Genomic DNA, 22,003 nt, shown 5'->3' on the forward strand with positions numbered 1-22,003 from the left:
TCTGTCCTCACCATGTGATCTGCTTCTTCAATTCAGTTGAGTATTGGACTGTAGCTCAAAAAGTATGGAAGCATTTCTGTAGCATTGACAATGCAGAACACAGGACTGGACTCAGATGCAGAGTTTAAGATTGTTTTAATTCTTGGATTCAAGAAGTTGGCTTAGCTTTGACGAGTGAAGACACAAGACAAACAGGCACTGGACAAAGGGAAACTCCGGCTATAAATACATGAGGAGGGGAAGCACAGGTGGGAACGATCAGGGATGATGAGGCAGACTCAGGTGTGGGGAAACAGACAAAGCAGGAAGGGGAAGGTCTGAAACGAGAGGTGGGTTAAACCTTCAGAATAAAACAGGAAGTGTCACATGAGACAACACAAGTGACGGACAGGAACTTGACGAGACATGACAAGTATATTTAAAAATAAACGCAAAACCAGAAATGCTTTTTCATAATCATTATGAAGCTGCGTTTGTTTTTAGAAATATTATAGTAGAAATGTCTAATATGACAATTAAAATGGATGAACAGAAATGCTTTTTCCTTTTTTTACAATGTAACTACATTCACTGACTCATGAAAAAGAAGAAGCGGTTTTGGCGGATTGCTTTTTCATTTTCATTTTGAGTCAACAAATGCAGCTTCATTTGGAAAATGAAAAAGAATGTCTGGTGTTGACTTTTATTTTTAATGATGCTGCAGAAAGGCTTCCATAATAATAGGACCTGGCTGAGTTTGTTAACGTTGAGGTTTCTGGATTGGGTTATAAATGTTCTTTCCTGACGGTCTGTCAGTGAGGAGACAAAATGCTGGGAATGTGTGAGAAAGTCCAGAATAATCATCATGAGCTGCCACATCCTGCAGCCGTTGGGTCTGCAGAGCCTGAATGCAGGAGCACTTCCAGCTCACTGCCTCTGAGCCACGGTGCTGTTCCACTGAATATGAATGGAGCTGGAGCTGCAGCCGTGCTCTCTAAGGGAGTCCTGCTGGGTGCAACAGAGCAGAGAAAAGATTCAATCTGCAGACACGACTGAACAGAAAATACTGCTTTAATCGTTTCAGCTCAGATGAGCTCTCCTGCTCCCTGTCAAACGTTTTCTGATGTTCTCGTTACGCCTGAATGTCTGAAGCAGTTTTCCTGCCACCAAAGTGAAAGGATCATGTGTGCAGGACCCCAGAGGACTAATGCTGATGTCTCTGCTCTTGTCTGCATGTGAAGGTGAGCGCTGTGAGCTGTCGTCGCGCTCAGGCCGCTGTGCTCCAGGAGTCTGCAGGAATGGAGGCACCTGCGTGAACCTGCTGGTCGGTGGATTCAAGTGCGAGTGTCCGGCGGGCAGCTACGAGAAACCCTACTGCCAGATGACCACTCGCAACTTTCCTCCGCATTCCTTCCTGACCTTCAAGGGTCTCCGCCAGCGCTTTCACTTCACACTCTCCCTCACGTAAGCGCCTCGGCCTCCCTGCAGCTCGCATTACCTGCTCCGATGCTCTGTCACTTCTCTAGAAACCTGTGGTCCGTGTTCATCCACCCCCCCGTCTACCAAACCCCAGCCTTCCCTCACAGCCTCCGCTTTGTGCTAGAACTTATGCAGCCAGAACTTTTATAAAAAGCAGTAATGGAATCACTTAGCAGCAGCTTTTTTTTTGTAAAGAGCCACTTTATAATCAGACTGAAAGCACCTGTGCTATGAAAACACCAAGCCAGCATATTGCTCTTGATGTGGAGGCGTGAGCATCCAATCAAGCAAAGGGAAGGAGGAGAGCTTGTTAGTCTATTTTTGAAAGATGTCCTCCACGATGTGAGGCGGTTCATGGAGTCAGATGTTGCTGGAGTCTCTGTATCAGTCATCACTGTGAGTTATGGCAGTGCGCTTGACCTATTTCAGCACAGTCATTACCATCAAGAAGGAGCTGTCATCATTAGTACACATTTTTGGTTGAATGCTATAAAGTATTTAACCCATTATTTTCCTGTTTCTCTTTCTTTATTCTAGTATCTTCCACCCTTTTTTTGCTGCTTAACTCCTACGATTTTCCATCTATTTTTACCATTCAACTATTAAAATGTTCAGCTCTTTCAGCTTTTTCCAGCTATGACTTTTGGTCCTTGTAATCCTTGAACCTTTCAAAATATTCCAGGATTACCAGGATTTTTGTCTCCATTGAAGTACATGCGGAATCCTTGAAAACCTTTGCTTCTTTCAACCATTATTACTTCAACATGCTTTTAGCTACAGACACCGTTCAAACTACTAATTATTCACAAAACTTTAAACCGATTCCAATCCTTTCAGATTTTTAAAAAATGTTTTAGTTTTTGAAATATAAACCTTTAAACTTTGTGGTAATTTCAGCTTTATAATGGGTTTCAATGGGAGATGCTTCTGATGTTTTCACCAAAGTCACACACTCTGACAGTCGACGAAGGAAAAAAAATCCTTCAACTTTTACAGACAAAGCTTCCTCACGTCTAGAATGTCAATTCAATCCCAATAAGAAACATTTATAAAAACGCAGGCATTTTTGTTGGCTTTTCAAAATGTATTTTGTGTCTTTTTAATCATCCTTGATGCCAGAGAGTCGCTGTATAGTTGCTGCAACACTAAATGACCAAAAACAGCTGTTATAAGTCCCGCCCACTGTACCTGGTTGATGGCGTCATGCATGACGTGAGCCGTGGTGCTTTGCTGGTTTGATACCCGACATTCGCTTTTTTCTCATATCTTTTTTGTTATTGTGCTGCTTTCAATTTATTTGTTGTCAACTTTGAAAATTTCTTACTTTCTTTATTTATTATTTGCCAATTATTACCCTGTAATTCTCATTTTCCTTCAGTAATATAGCTTTTAACCCTGCATTTTCTTCTGGAAATGCAGCTCCTTCTATTTATTCCTATATTCAGGCTACCCTCCACAGAACTCCCTTTACAAACATTCTACATAAAAATAAATTACTTGTAAAGTCAGATCTTTTTTTTCCTTTACTTTTTAAAAACATTTATCTCCAAAACTATTGAAAACTCACTTATTTGAGCAGAATGTACCTTTTTAAAGTCCCGCTCTGATCATCTTTTTATCTAATTTGAAAGCGTTCCCAGTGGTCTTTTAATTATGATTATGCCATTTAAATCAATAAACCTGTGTCGTTTTCTGGGACATAGTTTCTGCAGAGTGGCAGGAGTTCATTAGAAATTCACCTGTGAGTTGTGAGAGGGGCTGCTGGTGTGGAGTGAGCCCACCCCCTCTTCCCCTCTCTGTTGCTGAGCGCTTGGATCAGGAAGTTTCCCAGCGGATTTTTCACATCACAAATGCATTTTTTTTCAAGCTGCATTTTTCAACTGCTCCCAAATTTTAAAAATAGAAATACTCAAGAATTCGATTTTAAGGTTGATATCCTTAGTGTATGTTGGTCATCATCAGAAAGATGCCACTAGAACATGTTAAAAACACAAAAACACCATCGTCCTTGGAGTGGGTCTTTACACAAAGTTCCAAGTCTACTATTTTTATGAAAACTCACACAAGTTTGCAGATCTTCTCAAGTACTTCACCTGTCTAAGAGCATCTTTTTGTGCCCAAATGTAGCTTCTTATCTTAGCTGAGGAAAGTGTTAATTTATTCTTTTATTGACTTCATCTAAGCACCATTTATTACCACTCAAGATGTAAGTTAATAACTAAGTCAGCTGAAGTGTTTTTCCTAAGTTTTAGAGTAAAACACAACTTCTGATTGTTGACTTTATGCTAGCTAGCTAGCATAAGCTAATGGCTTTGTAACTTTCAGCCTTTGTAAAACGATGACAAACGTTGTTGTTATGCCTCAAAAGGACATTATAGAGTATTTTCTGAAGGAAATATTTTGTTGTTATTAATGTGAGGATCCACCAAACTGAACATTTTAATCTTTTTAGATAAAACATAAAAAATAAGCAATAATCTGTCCTGTCAGGTAAACCTTTTGGGACTGTTTAATGGCATCTCTGCTGTAGTTCTCCAAACTCCACTTCTATTCCTTCATTTTTTCTGTTATCTCCCTAAAACACACCTGATCCAGCTTATCCAGCCTCTGCAGAGGCCTGAAAATAACAAACATTATAGTCCCAGCGTGATTTCTATGACGCGTTTTTGTGAAGGCAGTCTAAACTTTAACACCATCTCAGATAATGTCTGCACTCACAAATCTTTTTCTACATGGACTAATTTTGTTTGCACTCCCACAGTTTTATAAGGAAACAAAGCTCTACATGTCTCTCTGCTGTCGTACTGTTGTAGGTTAAAGATAAAGTTTGTGTCTTTAAATTTCCCTCCTTGTTTGCACTGAGAACCTTGTAATCCAAGACGTGCAGTTTATCCCACAAATGCTGAAATAAAATCCTCTTTGTAAACTCGATGAACTCAGGCCTTCCATTAAGGAGGCTCAAATGGCTCTTTTTGATGAAGAACTGCTCGGACTGGTTGTCGGCAGGTTTCAGTAGTTGTGAGGTAAAAGGTGTTGCTTCTGACAGCTGTGTTCAGGTGAGGTCAACTGGCTGCTCTAGAACCCGAGCCGGCGCTGATCGGGTTTCCCTCACTCACAAAGGCCGTCTGTTACAAAAAAAAGAAGCTCAGGCCGCGGCTGGTCTTTGCTCAGAACAGCCTCTACTGTCGGCTCGGGGGCACCAGGATGACGTTCAGCTTAACCCTTGTGCTGTCTTGTCGGGTCCAGATGACCCCACCCTTACTTACATTGACGTGTTCTCCCTACCATGACAAAGGTGGAGAGGATTTCATGTAATCCATGGACACCAGTGAAGATCATTGAAGAAAAAAGGTTCAGCCAACTGTCTAGTGGGTCTAGATGACCCCACCCTGTGCCTTGGAGGCACGTTAACGTGGGGAATGGGGTCATTTGGACCCCACAAGATAGCACAAGGGTTAAGGGGACGGCGAGCTGGACAGATGCTTTTAATTTATGCCCCTGCTTCTTTTCCTGTCACCCTGTTTGTAGTCTGACTTTCAGTTCTGGTCACACCTGCATTAAATAAATCATCCCTCCGCTGTTTCTATTCAGTCACACCCCCACCCCCTCCTCAGTGAGGCTGATCTTTGGTTTCTCTTGTGTGAACATCAGTAGCATCGCCTTGATGTTCTCGCTTCTGTGAAGTGTATTTACATTTATGGCGTTCAGGGATTGAGTCATGGCTGATTTGTTGGCAAAGTCTTCCTCCATCAGTCTCTGGTTTCTCTACACAAAAAACACTTTGAGTAAAAACTGTTTTTGTGTCAGAAAAGTAATTTCCTGCACCGCACAAAAGAGGAAGCCTAAAATAGGAAAAGAACACTAATCTTAAAAATTAAATCCCTTGAAAGTAGGAAATGATGAAGTCTTTACTGAACAAAATGTCCTGTGATGAGATGTCAAATCTAGAAACAAGGAGGTCTACACAAGCATTAGAACGGGAAAAATACTGTGAGATAGAATTACTTCAAACTGAATGTTCCACAGCCCAATAGGTAGATTTTTGCTAGTTCTAAGCAAGTGGGTTGGATTTATTATAAACTTAATTGTGGTTCATTTTGATCACAGTGACCAAAAACCAGTGTAAAAAGTGGAAAGGAATCGTTTTAGAATAATATAAGAATATGATCTTTGTACAACTTGGTCCATCCTAAAAAAAATCCTCATAAAATCCAAAACTAGCACTTTTTCTTAGAAGATAAATCTACATTTTTGTTTCTAAAATAAACTTGTCAACATTTATTGATCTTTAGTACAGCATCCTTAAACCTGAACCACAAATTACAGCTTCTTACTGACGACAGAAAATCAATCACTTAAAAATCTTAATAAAAATGCATGCAGCTTTTTAAAATCAAGTAATTTGAGTTTTTTGTACTTAAAGTAGGATTTTACCTTTGAAAAGAGTAGGGAGCAAAAGACAAAATCCTCTCATCTCTGCTCATTTTGAGAAAAGCCGGTAAAGGTGAAGAGCAGAGAGAAGATTAAAAAAAACAACAACTTCAAACCTGATCAAACATTTACAATCTCTAAAAATGACCCGATATTTTGCAAATATCAAATAGTTTGCAGTGTGAACGTTTTTTAGATTTGTTTATTTTTACTCCAATATTTTAACTCCTCAAATAAATTCAAAAATGTAAAATATTCAGAATTTAAGCGAATGTTAAACTTCAAGATTTTTAAGAATATGATTTAACAACATTGAACACATCAACCAAATAAAATAATTTATTTTTTCTCATGCAATAAAAGTAAAACATTAAAGATGTTTGCTCTGTGTTTTGCACGTTCTTCTCTGGGTAATCATTCAACCTCATGGGTTTAGAAACGGGGGAAAAGTTTTCCTGTCCTTATCAAATGTAAAGTTTTGCCTCAGTCTAGTATGCTGAGCTGTAGAGATGGCTGCTTGTGGTTGTTTCTGGACATTTTTAATTTGTTGTGTCCCAGTCTGAAAATCCCATTAGTGTGCCATCTTTACTGATAAACATTTTCATTCAAGTCATTTTAATGTATTCTGTTAACAACAGGAATATGACAAAGTGTCAAAACCGAAAACCCATGCTCTTATTTTGATAGGCCAACATCCAAATGGCATGAATGTGGAAATACTTCACGTTGTGGAGTGGCTGGAAGACTGACATGCTGTACATCTGTGGCGTTTCTCTCCTATGATAGACTGTTCCGTCTCACTGCACATCCTATGCATTTGGGCGTGTTATCATAGCGTGACAAGGGTCTCCCCGTGAGGGCAGGCTGGTTGTTATTTTAACTGATGGCTGCCTAATGTGACACACAGTGATGCCAGTAAAGTCACTCTTTAGTTCTGGCTGATTACCCTCACAGTTCAGAGGACTCGGGGGACATTGTCGAGCATCCTTTTAAATCGATACGTCAAGGACCGGGGGGCCTGCGGAGGAGACCCTGGACGGTGATTCTCCTTGGCATTTTGTGCTTTTTGCTGTATATATGCAGCACGAGCGCCCTGTCTGTGCTCTCTCCACCATTATTATCTGCTGAAGCTCTGGCATCCTCTTTCATCCGAGGTCAAGATGATGTTTTTCCTTAAGAAGCGGGTCAGCGTTGCCGTGCCCCCCGGCTGCTCTTTAGTCTGAGAGTCCTGCGGAAGCAGAACCAAGTCCTGCGTCTCCTCAGAGCCTGGCAGCTGGAAGATGGGACATGTGGCTGCTCCTGTTGTCTGGCTTCACACAGGATTTAGACGCTGAATATAGCCGGGATTGGTATACAATCTGTATTAAACTGCTCACTAGTACTCCACTATTCACCAATGGTGCTAAAGTGTAGGGGAATAATTACCTAACTTCACTATATCCCTGACAAATAACAAATAAAACAGAACAGGCCGTATGTGTCACACACAAAAATTGATTTTGAAGCAAACAAAACAACATTTTTTCTAAATTATTAAAACTCCATGACTCAGTTAAATACCAAACAACACAAGTTCCTTTTTAAAGCATTCCATAATATTTGACCAATATTCAAAGGAAATTTACCGTCAATTAGTGTGTGAATGGGAGTGTGACTTCACTTTGGACGCTCTAAGAAGGTAGTTAAGCGCGATATAAGTATACGCCTTTTACCGTTATAGTCTGAGGGCGGACAGTCACTTCAAACTGAACCACTCTGGAGGTTTTGTGTGTGGGGAGGAGCAAAATATGCATTGATCTGGGAAACCAGCATAAGATCAGTCAAAATGTTTCAAAACGACAATGTTTTTAAAGTTAAAAAAACAATAAGTAGGATAAATAATACAGCGAAGCGTGTAGTGTCTGTGAGGGCCAAATGGCTGATGGGAGGACAGATCTGCAAAAACCAAGGTGTTTCAGTCATACGGTGGTCCTGAAGTGCAAATCCCATCAACAAATCACTTGACGCAGAAACGTAATAATGATCACAACCACAATTTAAAAAAGCTGAAAAAAATCACAAAAAACAACATAACGTTTTAGAAATCAATTCCAAAAAAAATGTATCTAAATAAAAATGAAACATCTCAGAAAACAGAAATTAATTTCCAGAAATCAAAATGAAACATTGGAAAAAGTTGGTTGGTTTTCGACATTTCAGTTTTTCAAATGCGCCTTTAATGTCCACATAGTAATAAAAAATGTATGAATCATAAAGAACTGATGCCAAATAACTTTCAGGTGAAATGATGGTCAAACATTACTTTGTCAGAAATGACTACTATCATTCTTTTTTGTTGTTGTTTTAGCTCTGTTGTTTTCTTTATTTTCACTCTTGCCAATTGCTGGTTGGAGTTACATGACTAAAAAAAGACATGTGAACGACATCGTCGGTCTGACATGAGCCTCCTCATGAGGAGGCTGGAGAAGGAGTCAGTCAGAGCGTGACCTTCTATGAGAGAGAAATTAATGAGGCCTTCTGGGGTTTCTGTCATTTGGTGGTGTAACTGACCAGAAAATCCAGATGCCAGAACGCCACACGTGCTCCTCAGCTGGCAGATGTGCACACGAGGCTCTCTGCTGGATCCCCTGTAGGTGAATAAATCTAGTCGTCAGTGAGTTTGTTTGTTTTATTTATTTTTCTGAGCATTCTGAAATATCCCAGTGACCTATTTCCACTAGATCAGATGTACAACCATAGCTGACAGGTGGAGGAGGAGGTTTTTGCACCACTTCTATGGTTCCATCGCACAGAAAAAGAGACTCTTTATAAAGTAGGAAGACGGGATCTTCCAGCTCAGTGGATCCAGGATTCATCATCAGGACCTGAGCAATTTAATTCAACTTCATGTTTCTATTACAACAATAGTCGTCTCAATGGGCTTCATGCTAGTGATTGTACAGGAACATGAAACCAGTCATAAAATACAAAACGTAATTGCTAAACTAAACTGAACAGACTAAACTAAACTGAACTAAACTGAACTGGACTGAACTGAACTGAACTGGGTGTCCCTGCCCAGACACCTGGGCTTCCATCTGTCATCTCACTGTCATGAAGAGAAATATGTTTATGTTGGTGTTTTCCTGCTTACTCTAACGCGTCTTATTGTGTGATACCTCCTTAGTTTCAGCCCCTCCATGCATTCACTTTGCCCTAGTTTTAGTCTCCAATGTGATGTGTTAACTTACCTGTTGTGTTTTGGTGTTGACTCACAATTTGTGTCAAGGAAAATAAATCTAGAATGCACCCTTTTTCCTTCAGTTCTTCAAGTAACCATCCATTTTATTTGTGTCTATGTTCTTTACATTCACTCTATAAACAGAAACTGTGTGTGAAAACCTTGTTAAATAGGTCAGAACAAATCCCGCTCACGGAGCTGCTGTGTTGGGCTTTTTTCAAAGGATCTGTCAGCTGTTATTCGTAGACTGGAGTTATATTTTTAAAAATGACACAATTCTATTTATGACAGCATTGTTTTTAAAATAGTAGCAGCAGTTTTCAGAGGAAAGAGGTCAAAATGTAGACTGCAGTGTTGCTGCTGCTGCTGCAGCTTTCCTGGGACAAAATATAGATAGTTAGCTGAGTACAGAGATGATAAAACATTTTTTCTTTTTTGTTTGTATTTTAGAAAAATCTCATAATTAACAAGCATGTAAAAGGGTTGAAAGTTGAATTTCCAATATGTGTCTTATATATTTAGTCAGTTTTCTTTAGAAGAATGTTTTACAGAAAATAATGGAGATCAAATAAACATGTTCTAACCCTTCTTTGATTTACTTTAGTTTTGCGACCAACGAGCCAAATGGATTGTTACTCTACAACGGCCGTTTCAATGAGAAACACGACTTCATCGCCATGGAAATCATCAATGAGCAGATTCAGCTCACCTTCTCTGCAGGTACAGCACTCTTTAACATCCCAGATGAACTTTTTATCACCTCCATCCCAAACTTGATCCTCGGTTTGATTCCAGGAGAAACCAAGACCACGGTTTCTCCGTTCGTCAGTGGGGGAGTCAGCGATGGTCAGTGGCATGTGGTGGAGGTTCACTACTACAACAAAGTGAGTGGAGCTGACTTTGCTGTTTCTTTTATCTAGCTTTTGAAAGATGCTTCATGAAACCATGTTCACCTGGAGATTTAAAGCTTCCCTTAAACACACTTGAATTTTTAACTAATGCAAAGTGAAAACCACAAATGATCTTCAGTAAAATGAATTTTTTAAAAATTGTACATTAGCCCAGTGTTTTTCAACTGGTCAAGTGTGCCGTGGGAAATTACCCATTCACTGATCTAAAAACATTTTCCATCTCCAGGATATCAGCTCATTGTTAATCCAAACAGGCCCTGATAAAACACTGAGTAGTTAGGAATATGAAAGATCATAAAATACTTTTTCTATGTGTTTATTGGATTCTATTAAAGACATTATGATAAGAATGACGGTACCGCGATTTAGCCCTAGCTTCAGCTCTGTTTTTGGAAAAGTCCCGACCCTTTAACTGTTTCCACCAATCATTCTTGGAGAATTAATCACATGTCATCAGTTTGACCAATCAGAAGTGGTCAAAGTTTTCACTACCTTGTTCTGATTCTGCTCGTAAAGTCTCTCAGTTCTAACAAAAATACCAGCTAAAGCTCGTCTTTAGCGGTGTAACTTTCCACAGAATCCGGTGTCAGACCGTGGAACAAGAGAACAAAACAATGAAGCTCAGAGAAGAGAGTCTGTCTGACATCACTACATCTCCCATGATGCATTGGGTTAAAGTGACAGCGTCTGTCCCTGTTAACCCTTGTGCTATCCAAGGCACTTTAACGTTGGGAGTTGGGTCATCTAGACCCACTAGACAGTGCTATGAACCTTTTTCTTCAATGATTTGTGATCTTCACTGGTGTCCATGGATTACAGGAAATCTTTCCACCTTTATCCACCTTTGTCATGGTAGGGAGAACACATCAATGCAAGGGTGGGGGTCATCTAAGATAGCACAAGGGTTAAACGTCTTGAAACCACAATGAACACACAAACAGTTTTTAAATCTTCTTGATGAAATCAAAGGTCAACAGTTTAGTTCTCATTCAAGGTTTGTGTTTATTAACAGCCAAACATCCCAGAGTTTGGTCCAAGTCATCTTTCTTTTTTTTTTTTTTTTTTTTTTTTTTTTTTTTTCTAACTGAAACACTTTTCTAATAATGTCTGGATTATTTTATATGTTAAACTTAAGTAGAAGTAATATAAACATTTTAGAAACAGGATTAAGGTGAAGTGGCCAACAGACACAATTAAACTAAATTCAAACAATTTAATCATCAAAAAAGAAATAAAACATTTTTGTAAAAGTTTTCAAAGATTTCATCTTTGATTAAGACAAAAGAAAAACTTTTTGCACTTTTTGTGTAGCTACAGAAAACATAAATGATAATGATAATGTGATAATGTTAGTTTTTTTGTGTAAAATTTAACATATTGTGATCTTCTTGTTTAAAAATTACAGTTGCCTATGCACTAACATTGAAATAAATATTAAAAAAATAAATAAATCACTATTTAGAAAGAATATATTTGTTTTTTGTGAGGTTGCATCAAATTGCATGTTAATAAACTGGAGGGAAAAACAACTACCAGGGTAAAATCCCGTGTGCCGCGGGATTTTTGTCAAGGAGAAAGTGTGCCTTGGCTCAAAAGAGGTTGAAAAACACTGCATTAGTCAACAAGACAGGTGAAACGGCACCTGAGAATGCTGACGCTCATTTGGAGTTATTTGAGGTTTTTGGCAATAATTTGTCTAAAAAACATGTTTGACAAAATCTCAGAGAAGTTGCTCAAAAGAGTTTTTATGTCTGAAAGAAACTGATTTTAGTGTTCCAGGCTGTGGAACCACAGCCCATCACCATGACAACAGCTGCGAGTGTCATCCTTCATGAACATATCCTGCATCACAGCCTCCACAAAACGAGGTTTGATCATCTGAGATGGAAATGGATCTTATTTGGGATTAAAAATGAGAAGATTTTTATGTTTATACTTAACCCACTGCATAGCATTCACTAATGCTGGAGATTCTATCATCAACTCGTTGGACATGACTCTGCAAAGCTGTCTTTAATTCTCAGATGTGTTTTACTTTACACGAACGGCTGACGGTTTGTTTAAGGTGCAAGTGTGTCTCAGCGTTTATTGTGCATGAAAGTGTCTGTTTTCTGGCTAAAGTTTTTTATTTATTTATGTTTGCTAAAGTTTTATCTGGATCCTGTTGGAGCTGTTTTACCTTTAAGGTCCCACTCCCATCATCGTCTGGTCCGTTGTAAAGCGCTCCAAGAGGTCTGTTATTTATGACTATGTGGATTTTTTAAGCCAAATTTAGTACATAGGTTCTGCAGAGTGACAGGAGATCATCAGAAATTCACCTCTGAGTTGTCGGCAGGACTGTTGGCACAGTGCAACCCCGCCCCCCTTCCCGTTGCGGAGCAGAGCAGGGGGCTTGTGGCCTGCCCAGTGTGTTTTCTACCTCACAAACGTGCTGTTATACCAATGGATTTTTTTTTTCATCCTGATTCACAATGATAAAGAAAAATACTCAGGAATGACATTTTAAGCTTAATTTTCTTTAATTATGACCTCCGTTACCACAACAACATTTGAAAAAAGACACCAAAAACAGTATTTTCATCGGAGTGGGTCTTTAAAAGGAAAAAAAAGTATTTCCCAACGTTGAACACGTATTCAGGTTCCTTTTTCAGGTGGGGAGTGTGGTCACTAATGTAAGGAGACTTTCCCTCAACATGGAAGCAGCAGGAGCTGCTGTTCTTTGTTCCGGAGTTTTAGGAAAAGTCATGCGGCACAAAGTAGAGACTGTGTCAGTTTGTTGTCCCTGTAGTGTTTCTGGTGCTGTACTAGACTGACGGATCTGGGGGAGAGCCAGCACCACGACTACAGTCTGACAGAGGGAGACACAGACAGAACAGAGGAGGGAAGGCCTGAATGGAGGCCAGACAATGGGAAGAGCAGGCTGTGCTGGTATTAGAATAAATATGTTTATTTCTCTGCAGGAAGATGTGGACAGCTCAATCAGAGCAGGGATGTGTGGGCCTGTTGTCTGTTCTCGCTGGACTTTCCCAGCCTGAACCAACACACAGTCAGGATGTCACATTTTTGTCCTTTGAGGAAGTCACTTTGCATCAGAAAGGTGTTGCCAGGCAACCCCCCTGCTGTGCAAATTTTCTATTCAGTGAGTATGATGACTTGACCGTGCCAGACTTTAGCCTGCAGAAGTGATGAAGAGGAGAATCTTGTTGGTTTCTGGAGGGAAACTTTTCTTTGCTTTCATGCATAACAGTCTCATCAATTTTCTTTTTGTCATATCTGACTATTAATCCCAAATATTGTGTGAGCGTGTCTGAAGCTGCCTGCCGTTTATTTTAGGTTTATGGAGAGCATCAAGAATCCATGATTAATCATGGATACCAGCATCACATGCTGCTCTGGATGAAGGCTTCTTGTCATTCTTTCAGACTTTCTCATCATTTTTCAGAGCGATGGTTTGTTTCTGTGGGTCTCCTTCATCCCCATCAGATGCTCCTCGTCTCCTCTGCCTCATCCCCTAAGTCTCTGAGGTAGAGTCGAGGTTGCTCCCTGCAGAGGTGTCCCACAGAGCCCTGACCCATCCCTGTCCGCAGGGGGTGGAGCAGGGTGATGGGAGGGGGCATGTCAGATTGAAATGTGGCTTTCAGGGCAGCGGGGGGACTGTAGAGAATGGCAATGACCGCTGCCTTTGTGTTTGGCTCGGCTTCCTTTGGGACCGGGGGCAGTGAATGATGCGGCCCCGGGGTAGGTGCCCCTCTCCTTCTCCAGCGAGGACAGAGGGGCCAGGCAGGAGAGATGAGGGAGACGGGGGGAAGAAAGAGGAGAGAAGTATTGACTCCAGCTCTGAACGGGGACGCCGCGCTTCAGGGCCAACCCCTTCGGTTGCCATGGTTTTTTAAATCAGTCTTCAATCCCATATTTGTGACAGGGAACTCATATTCCCATAATCCCCCTGCATGTCATGGGGGGGGGGCTGCAGAGCAAACATGTGCGTCGGTGTCAGCTGAGACAGGACGCCGTTGCGTGACGGGTGGAGGCGTCCTGACAGACGGTCATTATGAGGGAGTCAACAGCCGTGACTGATGACAGCGAGGTCAGAGAATGGAGCGTCCAAGCTGGAGCGCTGCCTGTTCCTCAGCTTTCACAGCCGCCGAAGAGAGCATGGCCAATGATTTCACCTTTGGCAGTTCACTGTTTGCTTGTTCCATCATCAGCAAATTTGTAACAAATTTGGCTTAGCAGAGCAGGAGCCGGAACGGCTTCTCCGAGTATTGTGGCTTCCTGTGGGAAAGGAGCTCCGCAGCAGAACGGCCGTTCCGTGCTATTAATTCAGACTTTCTCTAACATTATACTCAAACAACGGCACAGTGGCACGGCCTCTCCTTTCTGTGAGTTCCTTTCTTCAAAGATGAGTTCCAGAAGCGGACCAGAAAAGCGGAGGAAAACCCAAACAATTAGGACGTTTCTGATGAACACGGCTAGCTTCCCAAAGTCAGAGTGAGACGTGAAACCCTGAAGATCTGCGCTGACATTTCCCGCCATTCATCTCTGCAGGTTGAGACCTCCTGCTTTGTCTTTGAATCTTTATGCAGGCGGCATCTCAGCTTGAAGTCCTTCTCCAATAATCTTTAAGCGTTTAAGAAAAAAACATTTATTATTATATAGGCCCTTAAATAAAAGGGATTTTTGAACTCCCATTGAGTTAAACAGTTCTCTTATTTCCTTATTTTCACTTTTTTTTTTTAGTCCGCTCTGCTTTGCACAAACACTGATTCATGTCATTTTGACGGTTTTATTAAAGCTGCCACCCACTTTTAATGATGAAGCCTGGCTCAGTCTAGGGATATTTTTAATCAAATGCTCTCATTTACTGACAGCCCAGTTATCTTGTTCAGGACTGTCAAGCTTTAAAAAAGGAGCTGAGCTCAGGTTAGAGCGAGCCACAGTGACGATAAACTCCGCCCTCACTGGAAAACCTCTCACCCCAAAATCTGAAAGGGCATGTCTGTGACATTGAAAAATGTCAGCAGCAAGAGTCCCAGAGGAGTCGTCCCATTACAGATGCAGCTTCTCAGAGGGGGAGTCTGATGAATATTTATCCTTTACAGACTGGCTGACGAGGAATTCTGTTATTGATTAGATTATTAAAGATGTTTGGTGAGGAGTTCATGCTGAGAGGAGCACGATGTCCTGAAAAGAACAACTCTACTTTAGAGATTTCTCCACTTTATTAGTCAGAAGACTTCATTACCTGTATTCTTGGCTTAACCCTTGTTCTATCCTAGGCACTTTACCATTGGGAGTTGGGTCATCTAGACCCACTAGACAGTGCTCTGAACCTTTTTTCTTCAATGATTTGTGATCTTCACTGGTGTCCATGGATTACATGAAATCTTTCCACCTTTATCCACCTTTGTCATGGTAGGGAGAACACGTCAATGTAAGGGGGGGGTCATCTAAGATAGCACAAGGGTTGTGCCACAATCACTCTGTGGGTCACAGTTTGCACTGTGGGACAGGTCCCCCAAATATATGGAGTCAAATTAGGATCAGCTTAAAGTAAATGAGAAGCTAGATTGTAAAGTTTTTCTACAATAAGGTTTTAAATGTTTTTTAGGTCTTTCAAGTGACTTTCAAATGAAATTTCAATCTGGTTTTTCATTCACTTGAGCAAAAAAAAATATTCCAATGGGGTAAGAAAAATGATTTCCTCAAATATGTTTTATAAACAAAATTCTGGTCTCTAATAAACACTTTCACACTGTAAAATTAGGTTGCTATTAAAAACTTGATAAGATAAAACAAGGCTCTTTTAACTTTCTTAACAATCAGGCAATTTATTCACATTTGATATACATGTGCATTGATTTATAAATATATCTGTTTTCTTTGTCTTCTTTAGTTTTACACTGATTGCTTATGAGAAACCGATCTATTTTTTTACCATCTTATAGGTAAACAAAACATCAAACCAAATCTGCTGTGTTTTTATATCTAACAGATTAAGCCTCCAAGAATGATTGGTGGAGACAGTTAAAGGGGCGGGACTTTTCAGAAAACAGCTGACGCTACGGCTAAATCGCGGTACCATCATTCTTATCAAAATGTCTTTAATAGAATCAAATAAACCCAAAGAAAAAACTATTTTATGATCTTTTTTATTCCTAACTACTCAGTGTTTTATCAGAGCCTGTTTGGATAAATAAAGAGTTGATATCCTGGAGATGGGAAATGTTTTTAGATCAATTAAAGGGTAATTTCCCACGGCACACTGGTTGAAAAACACTGCTCTTTAGCAGGTAAGCAGTTTCTCATCAGAACAACATTTTCTGGACACAGAGTTGTTGTAACTCAGCTAATTCCCATGTAAAATCTCAAACAGCTGAGTCTGAGATGGATCATTTATTTAGTAAAGGGAATTGGAGCTAAAAGGTTCATTTATTTATTACAGAACCGTTTTCCTACAGAAAATCCAGGAAAATGCTCCTGAAGTCCTGGTTTTTCCGTCTGTTGGGTCTCAGTGTGGCACTGATGGCTGCTGTCCATCAGGGCCGAGGCGGCATGTTTCTCCTCCTCGTGTTGTGAAGCTTTTCACTGGAGGTGTTGGAAGTTGAAAGAGTTTTTCAGCTAAGCTTTCAGGGCCGGGACCGCCTCCGTCTCACTCATATCATTACCGAATCACAAGACTGCAGGAATCTCAGCAGCAACAGCCTCTCATTTACCGACCCATGTTACTGGAGAATTAATTTAATCTGCTCAACGTGAAAATCACGTGAAAACAGTTCAGTTGTGGTGGCAGATTGGGCTGAAGTGATGTCTGTCGTCGATGGGGTGACAGTTTTGTTCTGAGAAACAGAGCTGCCAAGTACCTGACAGCAGCCAGCAAGCCTTCCAGCCCGTCTGTGTGTGAATGAAGCGATCGGACGGCCAAAACAAAAGAGTCATGACAGCCCAGCACTCAGGAAATTATAATTCCCTGAGCTCACGCCGCCGCTTTGAAGGGGATCTTTTTTAATTCGACTTCACAGAGTCTGCCGTAAATCTAACCCGCCTTGTTTTTATCGCCTCTGGACACGAGGAAAGCTGCTTCGGTCCAAATCCCGTCTGACCGGCTGAACGCTTGCTGGGCCGCCAGGGGGGGGGGGCTCTGCGCTCTGAACTCACCCTTCAGGCTGACGTGAGCTCTCTGTGACCCGCAGGGGGCGGCATGTGTGTGAAGAGGTCACGACCTTTTATTGACGGGATCATCATTCCTCCCACGCACGCTCCTCCTCCGTCTTTCACTTCCCCCAAAGATTTCACAGACAGCGAAGAAGATGCTTTGTTGTTGGGGGGGGGGTACGTGTGTGCCTTACAAAGAAAATGTTTCGTCTCAGAGAGCCCCCCCTGAAACAATCCAGGGTGTAATGTGTTTTTCGAACATCAGTCTACTTTAAGGATCCCTTTTAACCAGAAAAGATTTAAAATTTAGGTTGTGTTCTGCGTTATGGGCCCCCCAGGGGGCTACCTGCCCCTGCCCTCACTGCCCCCCTATTACCCCCTTTTTACCTGCCCTCGCCAGCTGAGTGGCAGCTGCACGCTCCTCACTCTCCCCTTCATCCTCAGTGGAGGCTTACCTATTGGTTTAATCTCCATTGGAACCATTTCACTTTTTGGTCGCCCGGGCAAGATGAACAAGTCTACGTGATTTTTAGAAGAATCTGCAAAAGTAAACTTTTGGATTTCCTTGGCAACCGAGGTTTATTGTTAACCACACCCACATTTCTGATATGTTCGTGTGGTTTTGTTTAGCTTGAGCCAATGATTCAGGTATTCAATTTTCACAATATTCCAGTAAAAAATGTGTGAGCAACAGGGGAACGCCATGTTTGCGAGCTCGCCACACTGACCCCGTTGAAAATCAACAATTTCATAATCCAAAAATTATTCCCAAGTAGCTTTTGACGCCCGGGGAGTTGGGAGGGGATGGATCAAGGAGTTCAGCTTTGTCGAAGGTACTAAGGATTATTTTTCTGGAAAATTCAAGATGGCGTACTCTGTCCGGGGTCAAAGGTCAACAACGGTGGCAGTTGTAGACTTTACCTCATGGTGTGTGTGTGTAATTTTATGAAGATTGCTTGAACTAAAGATATTTTTTCCATATTGTGGGAAAATGTGAAAATTGCCAATTTTGACACTTGACCTCCACCAAGCCGTAGTTCCTATGGCCATCCCATAATTACTTTAAAGCTTCCTTTGAACATCCCCGACGTGTGGTTCGGTGTTGTATGTAGATTTTGGCCCCATGGTTTTTTAATGGTTTCTGAATGATGTTATGCCTGAAACTCACCAAGTTTTAGCAAATGATGGTGACTTTTTGTGTGTGTACTAATCTAAAAGAAGAACTGCACAAAAAAACACACAATCATGTTCTTCCCGTCCAGGACCTCTGTGGGATAAAATAATCCCAAAGTGACTTTCATTCATTTCTGAGGTGAGTTGTGGGTAGAGCTCCTCCGTCGGCTCATCAGTGCTCCTGTCTTTTCCACAGCCGGTCCTGAGCCAGGCCGGCTTGCCGCAGGGCCCATCGGACCAGAAGGTCGTCGTGGTGACGGTGGATAACTGCGACTCCTCCGTGGCACTGCGGTTTGGTCACATGGTGGGAAACTACACCTGCTCCGCCCAGGGGAGCCAATCCGGATCCAAAAAGTAGGTCCTTACTAGCAGACTTTCTTTGTGTTTTTTTCCGAACCGTTTTAGTTTGTGTTTTTGGCGAGCTGTAGACGTGTCTGGACTGAGTCTGTGAGAGGGGCAAAACTGTCTGGACTGATGTTCTCGCCGCCGCCGCTGCTGCTGCTGTGTCGGGTTGAGGCAGAGCACAGCTGCGGATGCAGAAACTCTCCTCTGTGTTGACTGACAGGTCTCTGGACCTGACCGGCCCCCTGCTCCTCGGGGGGGTCCCGAAGCTCCCGGAGGACTTCCCCGTGCGCAGCCAGCAGTACGTGGGCTGCATGAAGAACCTGCGCATCGACAACCAGCACGTCGACATGGCCAGCTTCATCGCCAACAACGGCACTCTTCCCGGTACGCAGTGTTTCCGAACTCCTTTGTTTATGCACAACGCCTCATCCGTGAAGAAGGTGTTAACCGTTAGAGCAGCCGACAGAGAAGAGAGAAAAGAACTCTGGGTAAAATGAGCTCCGCTGGGAGGAACAGGCAGTTATGGTGCTCTGAATACTTGATTCACCCCTGACTTCAAATGTTTCTCCTCTGAAATCACAAGAGATCAGGGATCAAATGGGTTTTCTGATGCTTAACCTCCTCAGGATGTTCTGCCAAGAGACATTTCTGCAACAACAACCCGTGTCAGAACGGAGGAACCTGCGTGAACCTGTGGGGCTCCTTCAGCTGCGACTGCCCGCTGGGTTTTGGAGGACAGAACTGTGAGAGAGGTGAGCCGATATTCACCAGGAGGAACCGAGCAGGCGCCGGAGCGGGTCACAGACCGGGTTCTGAAACCAGACCAAACTTCCTGATTGAGTCACAATAATCTTTATGTGGACATTACATTAGCTGTTATTCTGCTATTCTTCTGCTGTTTTTCTGCTGTTCTGCTGCTGTTCTTCTGCTGTTCTTCTGCTATTCTGCGGCTGTTCTGCTGCTGTTCTTCTGCTGTTTTTCTGCTGTTTTTCTGCTGTTATGCTGCTGTTCTTCTGCTGTTTTTCTGCTGTTATGCTGCTGTTCTTCTGCTGTTTTTCTGCTATTCTGCGGCTGTTCTGCTGCTGTTCTTCTGCTGTTTTTCTGCTGTTATGCTGCTGTTCTTCTGCTGTTTTTCTGCTGTTATGCTGCTGTTCTTCTGCTGTTTTTCTGCTATTCTGCGGCTGTTCTGCTGCTGTTCTTCTGCTGTTTTTCTGCTATTCTGCGGCTGTTCTGCTGCTGTTCTTCTGCTATTCTGCGGCTGTTCTGCAGCTGTTCTTCTGCTATTCTGCAGCTGTTCTTCTGCTGTTCTGCTGCTGTTCTTCTGCTATTCTGCAGCTGTTCTTCTGCTGTTCTGCAGCTGTTCTGCTGCTGTTCTTCTGCTATTCTGCTGCTGTTCTTCTGCTGTTCTGCTGCTGTTCTTCTGCTATTCTGCTGCTGTTCTTCTGCTATTCTGCGGCTGTTCTGCAGCTGTTCTTCTGCTATTCTGCAGCTGTTCTTCTGCTGTTCTGCTGCTGTTCTTCTGCTATTCTGCAGCTGTTCTTCTGCTGTTCTGCTGCTGTTCTTCTGCTATTCTGCAGCTGTTCTTCTGCTGTTCTGCAGCTGTTCTGCTGCTGTTCTTCTGCTATTCTGCGGCTGTTCTGCAGCTGTTCTTCTGCTATTCTGCAGCTGTTCTTCTGCTGTTCTGCTGCTGTTCTTCTGCTATTCTGCGGCTGTTCTGCTGCTGTTCTTCTGCTGTTCTGCAGCTGTTCTGCTGCTGTTCTTCTGCTGTTTTTCTGCTATTCTGCGGCTGTTCTGCTGCTGTTCTTCTGCTATTCTGCGGCTGTTCTGCAGCTGTTCTTCTGCTATTCTGCAGCTGTTCTTCTGCTGTTCTGCTGCTGTTCTTCTGCTATTCTGCAGCTGTTCTTCTGCTGTTCTTCTGCTGTTCTGCTGCTGTTCTTCTGCTATTCTGCAGCTGTTCTTCTGCTGTTCTTCTGCTGTTCTGCAGCTGTTCTGCTGCTGTTCTTTTGCTATTCTGCAGCTGTTCTTCTGCTGTTCTGCTGCTGTTCTTCTGCTATTCTGCAGCTGTTCTTCTGCTGTTCTTCTGCTGTTCTGCTGCTGTTCTTCTGCTATTCTGCGGCTGTTCTTCTGCTGTTCTGCAGCTGCACATCAAACCAAATACAACATAAAGGATTGGCTTTTACACTTAAGAAAAGGTTTTGTCCTCCACCCATCCTTCTAAGGTCCCTGCGGGGGTGGAGCTTCTCCCAGTATCACATGATGAGCGGCGGAGAAACGCATCACCTCAGAGATCAAAGGTTCTGACATTAACCTGAAACACGGCAGGAAAATCTCAAACTGATGTTTAACACAAACACAAAAGAAATACTGTGCTTTTTGTCATTTTTGTAATTTATTATGTACATTTCATATGTTTCACATTGTAAAAAATTAGCATAAAACTTTTTTTAAATAAGAAAGATAAAATAAAAGTGAAGCTCCTCCTCCCATTAAATTATGCTATGTAATATATGTTGGTCAAAATAATATTTTCAATCTTTTAATTTAATATAAAAAGACATAGCAACCTAAAATAACCCTTGATGTTTTTGAAAATGAGTTAATTAGGTTTATTGATTTGTCTCTCGTGAACACCTGAGGATCAATGCAGATCAATCCAAACAGTGACACTAAAGAAAAACAGCTTTTTGGCTTTTTGGAGCCGCTACCGCCCAAAATCCTAGAGGTGCAACAATTTATTTTAACAATGATTTGATTCATTTCATAATTTGTGGTTGTCAATACAATTCATAATCAATTTTGGTTCATTTTGAACGATCCGATTCTCTGACCTCAAATGGATCCAGAACATCTTTATCCAAACTTCCAGCAGTGAGACTCAGACAGAAATTCCTGCTACTGAACTGTTTTCCAGATTCCTGGATTTCTTCCAGATCATCAAATGTAAATGAAATATGTGTTCAAACAAACAAGTAAACTAGAATGAATGTCAAATCCATTCACGTTAGTTTCCTAAAGTTCACCACTGTTGTTTTTCCACATCCAAAGAATCCAAAGGGAACATTATTAGAACATTCTAGAACACTGTGTGGTCACATGACTCTGCTAAATTCCCACATTGGACTGGATTGATAGTAAAATAAACCTCAAATGGTATTTTCCTATATTGATTATAATGGATTTATTTAATTTTATTATGGTATAGGTTGATTTGATTCACAACTTGCCTCAGACAAATCGATTTGTTTGGAACGTAGGAAGAGAAATCGATAGTCAATTAAATGTTACACACTAATGGAATCCCATAGACTTC

At 41.7% G+C, this 22,003-nt stretch overlaps 1 protein-coding gene across 1 annotated transcript in view; it reads left to right on the plus strand.

The window, feature by feature from the left end:
• Positions 1-22,003, plus strand: part of celsr2 (cadherin EGF LAG seven-pass G-type receptor 2) — an 89,396-nt gene that overhangs the window by 49,408 nt on the left and 17,985 nt on the right. The window contains exons 3-8 of the mRNA XM_023954719.1: positions 1,221-1,443; positions 9,714-9,829; positions 9,905-9,993; positions 18,545-18,702; positions 18,914-19,077; positions 19,320-19,445. Of these exons, the coding sequence (XP_023810487.1) occupies positions 1,221-1,443; positions 9,714-9,829; positions 9,905-9,993; positions 18,545-18,702; positions 18,914-19,077; positions 19,320-19,445 (876 nt within the window). The remainder of the gene's footprint in view (positions 1-1,220; positions 1,444-9,713; positions 9,830-9,904; positions 9,994-18,544; positions 18,703-18,913; positions 19,078-19,319; positions 19,446-22,003) is intronic.

This window comes from Oryzias latipes, chromosome 5, assembly GCF_002234675.1.
Source record: "Oryzias latipes chromosome 5, ASM223467v1".
NCBI classification, from domain to species: Eukaryota; Metazoa; Chordata; class Actinopteri; order Beloniformes; family Adrianichthyidae; genus Oryzias; species Oryzias latipes.